Raw genomic sequence first — 9,712 nt, 5'->3', positions numbered from 1 at the left:
ATATTATGATTAGAAAACTTGACATACCGATACAATAGACATATCAGAAAATCTTCCTAGCTAATAGTAACAATAATTGTAATAATAAATGATGAAAAAGTGCATATAGATGTAGTAGGTTCTGAAATAATTAGATGGACATCCGATCAACAACATTTACACACGTACGAGAAAACTATACACATGTACCTATATGTATTAATCAAATCAAATTAGTTAAATAAAGATGGATTTGTTAAGTGTTAGGTCTTTTTCCTTTTTAATCAATGGAAAGAGGAGTAGTCCCCCACTCAAATTTATTTAGAAGATCAAAAAGAAAACAAAATAAAAAGAATGACTAGCAAAACAAGAAAATAAAAGGTATAAGGCCGAACCAGAAAAGCCATACACAACATTATAATATTATCAGTTTCTAATTATTTTAAAATTAAATGTTTAATTTAACAAGTTTCGAAGCTTAATAAAAATATAAGAAAGAATAGAAACTACAAGCTGGAACTGTATTAAGTGGAACATCGCCAGAAGAAACTACAGCAACGACATTGAGCTCCACTGGAATTTCCAATGTTGAGCTCTCATAGTGCTTCGAAACAACTAAGAAAATTAAGGCTTCATTCGTTCCACTATTCGAATCACAACTCAAACGTTTTGTTATAGTATTTTCTCTTACAAAAATTTAATTACAACCTTTTAAACAATAATATTTTCTCTCACATAAATTTATTTTTCAACTCAAGTTCTCCACACAAATGAAATCTAAATGACTCAACAAATAGACGTCACAAAAATGAAGACAAAGTTCTTTTTCTTTTCTTTTCTTTTATTTTTTATTTTATATACTCAAACTTAAATCATTGATTCTGCTATAAGGTTTTTTTTATAGTCAAACATTTTTTTTTACTTGACCTATGGGTAGGCTAAAATATGGGGTGCACCAAAAAATCTCCCTTTTTTTAAGTATAAAATACAACTTGTTTACTTTCTAACCTTCCACTTGTTTTTGCTACGCATATAAAGTTTATAAATAACTTTGCTTCGTCCTAAAGATTTATGTGTTCAAATAATTAACAATTAACGTCTTTCGGTGTGTACAAATTTGTTTATTAGTTAAATTTTATAGAAATTATATTTTAAAAAAATTACAGTCATAACAAAGCTTTGTGATGGTTCATTTTAAGTAAAACAGCTAAGAAAATTCTGCTTTCTTATTAGTTGATTAAGTAGTTTTACTAAACTCTTAAAATGTAATGGAAAAAAAAAGAACTAAACCTTTAAAATTTAATTTTTTGTATATTAAAATAATTAAATAGATTAAATACACACGTGCAACTTAAACTAGTACTATATAGAAGTGTGAGTTGGGGAAAAACAGTATAGTTCTTTCACGACCATTGTATTTAGGTGTTGGTCTTTGTTTTTCAGTTTTCTCTTTCTTTTCTTCTTTTTTCTTCTCTTCTTTTTTTTTAACAAAATTCTGTAGTGGTCTAATAAAGTAACCTATTGGTGAGACCGTATGACCATCTCATAATCACATCAAATTAAGAAAAATATCACAATTTAATATTCTAAACTTAATAAAGATCTAATAATTAATTAAAACATGTCCTACCATTAAGATATTTCTCATACTCTACTATAATATTTTCCTTAGTACAACCTATAAATAATAATAATAATAATGGGGGGCAGAAAATTGCATGTAGATCTAGTAGGTTATGAAATAATTACATAGACACCCTATTAACCGAAGCTCATTACAGCAACACACAAGAACGAGAAAAATTTACACCTGAACCCCTATGTATTAATCGAATTAGTTAACAAATTTGGATTTTGCTGTGTAAAGTCTTCTTTTAAATATATAGAGAGAGGAGTAAATCCCTTCTCAAATTCATTAACAAGAAAAAGAATGGCTAAGAAAACAAGCAAAAAAAAAAAAAAATGTACGAAAACAATATCATCATTTTCAAATTATTTCAAATTTAAAAGTTTATTTTTACGAGTTTCAAAACTTCACAATTATGATAAAAAGTATATACAATATTTGAAATAGCATTATACATTAGAGTATAAAATAGAATAATACATTATATATATAACAGAAATAGTAGAAAATAGGCCAATATGAAAAGCTTAAGAAAGTATATAGGCCAACTTTTAGGTATAGAAATTAATAGGCCATAACTTGTCAAGTTATGGTTCATAACCAGATAAGTTATAGACAAACTTGTCAAGTTATGGTTCATAGCCAGACAAGTTATGGACAAAAATCGTAAATAACTTATCAAGTTATGGTTCATAACCAAACAAGTTATGGACGAAAACAATAATTTAGCCTATTTATTAACTTATGTAAACTATTGACTTATTAATTTTAATTCATCTCAAATTTTAGCATATTTCCCTCTTTCTCCCTATATATAATATTTTCACAAACCAAATAAAGCATTGACAATGGTATTCACATTGAAGACGGTCCAACTCTTTCACTCACTTTGTTAGTCCATATGTGTCTTTTTAGTGAGAACTAGTTTTCGCTCTCTGCACGCGGGAGAAATCTTATAAAAATTGATTTGGCATATAATAAAAATTTTGTTGTGATTTAATAATTATTTTAGATTCATTTTATAGATAACATTTTCTGATTCTCATAAAATAAAGATAAAATTTCAAGTTTAACCATTGTTTTTTCTAACTCTATTATTTATGTCATTATACAAAATTTTGATGCCACTAAAAAAAATAACCTGCAGAATACGAAATGATAACCTACAGATTACGACAGATTACAAATGATAGATAACCCGCAGATTACAAAAGGTAACTTGCAAGTTATAAAATTATTATTCTCAAGTAAATTTAACTACATTTATTTATAAAATGTCCATATGCATTCAAGAATGAAAAGAAAACAACTATCTCACAACTCCAAATGTCAACTAGAAACTTCTTATTTGTTTTTTGCCCCAAAAATAGCCTCTGAAAGTCTTTAAACAAACACAAATATCCTCAAAACTGTCACAAAGTACTTCTTGATCTTTGACAAGTCCACTTCTGTAAAAATCAAAAGTTGCACAAAACAATAGTGGATGTTCTTATGACAACCTTAATTCTGAATAAAGCTTGACCTAATTCATAAAAGCCCAATCTTCTTCTTCTAGAGTTTTGAGATTGGGTAATCTTGATAAATACTCTTTAAAAGTGTGTGAGTCGGGACTTTTACCCTTTATTTTTTATTCATAACTTTTTTAATCAAATAATTATACTAACAAAAGAATATTTATCAAGATAAAAAAAATAAAGATCCAAACTCATGCACTCTAAGGTAAATTCTTCATTTTTTCTTTGATATATTTAACCATGTCTTCTTCCATATCATATGAAAGCATCAAAAGTATTAGACCTTGTCTTTGGGGAGAGAAACTAGAGAGGAGTAGAAAAGCATAGAAAATCTTAGTAAAAGAATGTCATAAGATAAATTCAGCGACAATAGCATAAATAAAAGTGTTATTTTATTGATGACATTTTGAAAATTTCCTTAAAATAGATGAATGAAACATTTATAAAAGAATATCTTAAGTGTATTATAAGTACATGGTATAATCTATCAAGAGCTTCTATCAATTTTTCACTAACAAATTAAAATAAAAATTAAAGTAGTATATGTTTTTTTAATGCAAACATATTTAATAAGAACAAGAATAATATCGTATCTCTATAGTGAAAACAGAATCCTATTTTATAGAAAATATAAGGCTTATCATTTTATTCACTAATTTTATATTCTTCCTATCTCCGTTTTCTATTAAGTTTTCTTCTTTTCCCCTTCGAAAAATATGGTGTAAAGGAAATCAATTGACAATTAGATGAGAGATACGATACAAAAGTAATGCAAAGAAGACTCCAAATCTAAGAAAAAGAAAAGAAATTACAATATAGATTTAATATTAATTTGAAATTTATCAAAAGGAAAATGTATTCCTATACGTTTTCTATTTAACATGGACCCATATTTTACCTTATTACAAAGCATCAAGATTGGAGAAAAAGAGAGAGACAGAGAGAATATGATCAACATAATGAACGAGAAGCGGAAAAAAAAAAATAGATTAGATATTAATTTGGAAAGATTAGGACTTTCGGAAGGAGTTTTGTGCTAATATCCAGTTTAAATGTGGTAAATGTTGCTCCTTGAGTTTGTATTTTAATGGTGATCACATGCTAAACTACTACACTATTAAAAATAAACGCCATATTAGTGGAGAATCCTTGGTTTGACTTGGGCACACCAAAATCTATATATAACAAGAAAAAATGGGGGGAAACGTCTCTCCACGTTAGGTTTCTTCAAAATTTTGTTTAAACATGGAACAATACGGAGGCAACAACAGTGACACCAAAATACCATTTCTGTTCCATGAACAAATGTTCGACTTATATGTTATAACGTACTGAAAGGAAGCCAATGGAGGAGCAAAAATGAAGCGCTGCCGCTGGAAATGGTTCTGGTCATTCATCGTCCGAATAGTTGAACTTGATGGAATGTGATTGCAAATCGATCTGCCCTCCCCGGTAGCTTCCACGCTTCTTCTTCGTCTTTTCATGCCGGAAATCTCTGAGAAAGAGAATTGAGTTAGGATTCCATTATTTAAATAAGTGTATCATTCTGCAAACTAACTCAGCAATCTGTTACATGAAAGCACTTGTGGCTGTGCCAAACATAACATTAAGGTGACAAACCACTTTTCTACAAGAAATTCACAAATACGGTAAGAAAGCCATTTTCTCTGAACTAGAAATTCATAGGTACACGATTAGTGTCAATAATTAAGACGAGAAAATGAACGTTGGATGGAGCTTTGTGGAGGTTGAGGATTTAGTCGGCGAAGGGATGGTGGTGGTTAAAAAACATTGAAGGCAATACAAAATTCCATTGAATACCCCTCTCGGAATTTGCACGTGACTCCCACGTGTTAATTTAACATAAAATGGAGGGAAGGACGGGATTGCAACATAAGAGAGACTTAGAAGCACGTTGAAGGCCCAATTGCAAAACTAGTGAAAGATTGGGGAGCAATGTCACTAATACTCCAAAAATAAATTAATATATAAATAAAAAGAAAGCCAGGATGACAGCTTCTCGTTGCAAAATCAAATGATACAAACTTGTTATCTCCAAATTCTGCAAAACAAATATGACATACAAATGCAATTGCCATATGGTAATAGTATAATACAAACCTTCCTCTAACTTGCCCTAGAACTTCTTGTGCCTTCGCACCATAACCAATCTCAGCACCGCCCTGCATTGAACGGATAGTGTAAAAATCTGATGGCCACAGGAAACATCGTCTAAAACTTGAGCAAGGTTAAAAAAATAATTGGTCTATTACCTTTGCCCAGTAGGAATTATCCTTGAGTCTCTCATTGGCAAATTCCACCTCATCAACTTTCACCCTTTGAAATGCATTAACAGTCTTTGGCTGCATGGAATGTAAGCAACATGAGCTTGTCGGCTTCGTTATTGAGTGCAACAAATATTGTTCTTTTCTTCTTTTTTTAACAGCCAAGTCAGTGTAGTTGCAGAGAAAAATATTCTATTTTAGAGTTCAAATCGATGAAAATGTCTCAAAATACTGGAGATTACTGCATTTTAGAATGGACGAAACAAATATACGCACATTGCATGAACAATCAAAATAGATAAAGGAGATAAAACCTAGTCCACTTCTATGCTTTTTCATAGATATTGGCTATATTAAGAATGCACTTTCACAACTATACCTCAGCAGAGCCATTACGTTGTTTCTTCGCTGTTCTCTGTGCAGAAAATTCCTCAGCACTTTTGTTTATGTTTCCATTTTCAACTATACCTTCAATCTTTCCGTCTTTAGATTCTTCAGTTGCTGTTGTATCTGTAGGCTTCAAATCATTTTCATCAGACGCCAATCTTTTTCTCTTCTTAGAAGTAACTTTATTATCCTCCCCAGTAACATCCACACCAGACATTTTGGAATCATCCCCTGCAGAACGATTTAGAGTTATATCCTTCGAATCATCCTTCTTTTTCTTCTTAGTTTTAGACTTGGAAATTTTCGCTTCCACTGATGCAGTAGAATTCACAGCTCCGGAATCGACATTATCAACAAGAGAATCATGTGTTGACGGCTTCTTCTTTTGCTCCTTGTCCTTGGTTTTTTTCTTACTCTTCTCAGAATCAGTAATATTTTCTCCCTCTAAAGATACATCTGCAATTTTTCCTTCAGCTGTAATGGGCAGTGATTCTGATTCAGAAATGGACTTATTTTTCTTCTTCTTTTTGTCCTTGTTATTTTTACCAGGCTCCTCCGGCTGCAGTTCAAGTTTCTTTCCTTCATCTGTGTGAATATGCTTATCTGCAATTCAACAGTTGTGGAACAAGATCAAGATCTATCCTCAACAGAAAGCACTACCCAAACTAGTTTCAATGGGTGTATATGCGATTATATTTCTGAAGAATGACTGGGCAGGTCTTCATTTCAAGAAAGGGGAAAAAAAGGAACAAAGCAGCAACAGAAAAGCAAGAAAGAAAGGGAGAAAAAAAAAAAAAACAAAAAAAAAAGGGAAAAAAAAAAAAAAAAAAAAAAGGTACAAGAGACATGCTGCTGCAAAGATTTCAACTTGATAGCAGCTGCCCTAAGAGATGGCCCATGTTGGGCTTGCTTGTTTGGCAGCCCAGTGACAATGTCATATACTAGCATCTCTAAGCTTGAGAATGCCAGGCCCGTCTTCCCCTTCCCCGACCACCTTTTCCCTTACTGCTTTTCTTTCCATTTCTTACCTCAAGTTCCCAAACCCCATAGGTCCTCCAATGACTCTCCACTTAAGTGTTCAAGATACCCTTATTTCTTTTTCCCTCGACCCTCATGTTCCTTTCGTTTTTAATTTCCTCATCATTTTCCCTTTCCTTTTCTCTCTTAATGGAGTCGCGTGTTGGACTTTTTTCTCTTTCTACAATCATGCTATTGCTGTGCCATTAGCTGCTGCAAGCTTACAATTATTCTACTTTTCAAAACAGTTTGAGCTCAGACAAACAAAGGACTAAGTCTCTCATATACACATCAAGCCACGTAAAACATTTATTGTTTTATGCATGTAACACGTAAAGAGAGAGGGGTTTGGCTCCCTAACCTTGTTCCTTTTGGCTCTTGAAACTTGCCTTGGCATCATCACTGCATTAAACAGAAGCTCGTGAGATCATCATGTCACAACTTAATGATAGCATGATTAAGAGTACAACATAAATCCCCATCTTCGCGATTTATGGAGTATGTGTGTCTGAGTGATATGGCCAGAAATGAACAAACAAGTATCTGGAGAATAAGAGGATGTTTGGTAGAGGGATTCGTTCCCTGATTCAAATCATGATTCGTGGTTCGCTACAATATTTTCTCTCACAAAAAATTCACGTAGATCGAAAATGGTTCGAATCACATGGTTTGAATTCTCCAACCAAACGTCCTCTAAGTTTCTGGATATTATTTATTTATGTGAACGACAACTTCTTGACATTCTATGGTTTCCTTCCTAAAAAGGATATAAGGATCTTCCACTTATCATTAACTTGTTTAAGTCGGAAGGGATAATGTAATTGTGCTTTAAGTTGAATGAATTATTGTAATTGTTTTTTTCATTACAGGCACTCTATCTTGGATTTCTGACAAGAGAAATCCAAGATAGAGTTCCTTAGTGTATGCTTTTTGCGGACAATATAGTTTTAGTTGATGAACATAAGGAATGAGTTAACCTTAAATTAGAACTGTAGAGACACTCTCGAGACGAAGCGATTTAAGTTAAGTAGGACGAAAACTGAATACATGCATTGTAGGTTTAGTAACTCAAGTAATCAAAGTGATGAAATTTCTTTAGATGGTGTGGAGATTGGGGCTTCTAGGAAGTTTAGGTACATTGGGTCTACAGTGCAATACGAAGAAGATATAAAAGAGTATATTCAACATAGGATTAAGGCGTGGTGGGTTAAGTGGAAGAATGCTACGGGAGTTTTATGTGATGGTAAGATGCCTATTAAGTTGAAAGGAAAGTTCTATAGGACTGTAATCTGTCCAGTTATGTTATATGGTAGTGAATGTTGGGCCATTAAGAGACAACATATATGAGTGTGACAGAAATGCGTATGTTAAGATGGATGAGTGACCAGACGAGAATGGATCGCATAAGGAATGAAGTTATTCGTAGTAAAGTAGGTGTAGCACCAATAGAAGATAAGGCACGTGAAGACCGCTTGAGGTGGTACGAGCATGTCCAACGTAGACCGCTAGAAGCACCAGTTCGTGCTTGGGAGGACATTCTTATACCTAATACTAGGAGAGGATGGGGTAGACCAATAATTACGTGGACCGAAGTAATTAGGAATGACATTCTAAATCTAGACCTTCAGGAAAGTCTAATTTTGAACAGAACTGCGTAGAAAAGTGAAATTCATATAGCTAACCCCAATTAAGTTGGGATTAAGGCTTATTGTTGTTGTTGTTGTTATTGTTTTCTTCATTACAGGAAAGATGTCACCTCTTTTCACCTATTATCTTTCTCTTTCATATCTTTCTTTGAAGTTCAAACTCTCGATTATAATAAGAGAGAGCATAGTTGCTGTAGCACAAACAAGTAAACTCCAAAAAAATTCTCTTAGCATACAAAATCTCATTTTATTATTTGACCCAAAATGGATACTTTTCTCAGTAATTTAATAATTTTAGAACAATAGACATCTCAAACTAAAATCTTATTGCCAGAAATAATGAGCCATCATATTAAGTATCTGATTGTAATTTAGAACGTAAAAAGTAAAATGTAGTTTTCCAAATGACGAAAAGAAAAGGACCTAAAAGTCATGAAAATGTCTCCAACTGTTCCCTAAACACAAAACAGAGGCCATCAAAACTCATAAAAATATAATCTTGTTTACCACATTTCGATATACTTGATGTAAAGTTCTTCCAAATCCACCAACGACTCCTTCAAAGCATCTATCTGCGTCAAATATCAATATATAAGCAAAAATATATATGTTTCAAATCAATCAAAATCCAACTGGGAAAAACGTCGGAAAAGAAGTCGGAATCTGTAAATTCCTAGGCTTTCTCGGCAGCCAAACAGAAATGGGGAAGAAGGGGACCTGAATTTGGGATTCGGAGCGAAACTTCTTGAGGGTTTTGGAGAAGCCATTGCGGTCGAGAAAACGAGCGACGGAGTGAAGGAGAAGAGATTTCTGGTCGGAATTTAGGGTTTTGCGAGTCATCTTTTGGTTACAGAGAAGAACAACTGGGCGGGGCCTTAATGCGAGGAGAGCAGGGTTTAGGGTTTCGGGCATAAGAGTTGGAAAAAGGAGCTCCTCTTAATTTAATTTAGGGTTTATGATTTCTCAAAATTAGGGTTTCAATTCGAGAGCTTCTTTTTTATTTTTATTTTCTAAATTGGGATTTTGGCACCATTGATCCCTAAATTTTGTAATTTTTGACACCTAAGTCCCCATTTTAAGAATTTAGATCCTCAGGTCCTTAAATTCTTAATTTGTTGGCAATGTTAACCCTATTTTAAGAATATAGACACATAAATCCTTAAGTAAGCATGATAGAAAAATCCATAAAAGCTTTCCTTTTTTTGAAGTAAAAATTGTCTTTTCTTTTCTTTTTTTCAAAAACAATGTAATAATACC

The 9,712-nt window shown here is 32.6% G+C and overlaps 1 protein-coding gene across 1 annotated transcript; it reads right to left on the bottom strand.

Moving 5' to 3' along the window:
* Nucleotides 1-4,154: 4,154 nt before the first annotated feature.
* On the bottom strand, nucleotides 4,155-9,475 carry LOC21389032 (nucleolar and coiled-body phosphoprotein 1). The gene is made up of 7 exons (XM_024164169.1): nucleotides 9,173-9,475; nucleotides 8,963-9,027; nucleotides 7,171-7,211; nucleotides 5,785-6,395; nucleotides 5,394-5,483; nucleotides 5,242-5,303; nucleotides 4,155-4,615 (listed from the first exon to the last, which is right to left on the bottom strand). The coding sequence occupies exons 1-7, from the start codon at nucleotides 9,365-9,367 to the stop codon at nucleotides 4,510-4,512; spliced, it is 1,170 nt and encodes a 389-aa protein (XP_024019937.1). The 5' UTR covers nucleotides 9,368-9,475; the 3' UTR covers nucleotides 4,155-4,509.
* Between the last annotated feature and the right edge of the window lie 237 nt (nucleotides 9,476-9,712).

Source organism: Morus notabilis, unplaced genomic scaffold, assembly GCF_000414095.1.
Source record: "Morus notabilis unplaced genomic scaffold, ASM41409v2 Scaffold475, whole genome shotgun sequence".
Lineage (NCBI taxonomy): Eukaryota > Viridiplantae > Streptophyta > Magnoliopsida > Rosales > Moraceae > Morus > Morus notabilis.
The sequence above is the reverse complement of the archived record's forward strand: the minus strand, read 5'-3'. Positions and strand labels throughout refer to the sequence as shown.

Bases quoted from the DNA above. Each gene is read 5' to 3' on its own strand.
- LOC21389032 (XM_024164169.1), bottom strand. From the start codon at position 9,367: ATGCCCGAAACCCTAAACCCTGCTCTCCTCGCATTAAGGCCCCGCCCA. The intron at 6,396-7,170 runs GTTAGGGAGCCA...GTTGAATTGCAG, and splicing joins CAAGAGCCAAAAGGAACAAG to ATAAGCATATTCACACAGAT. The intron at 5,484-5,784 runs GTATAGTTGTGA...CATTCCATGCAG, and splicing joins AACGTAATGGCTCTGCTGAG to CCAAAGACTGTTAATGCATT.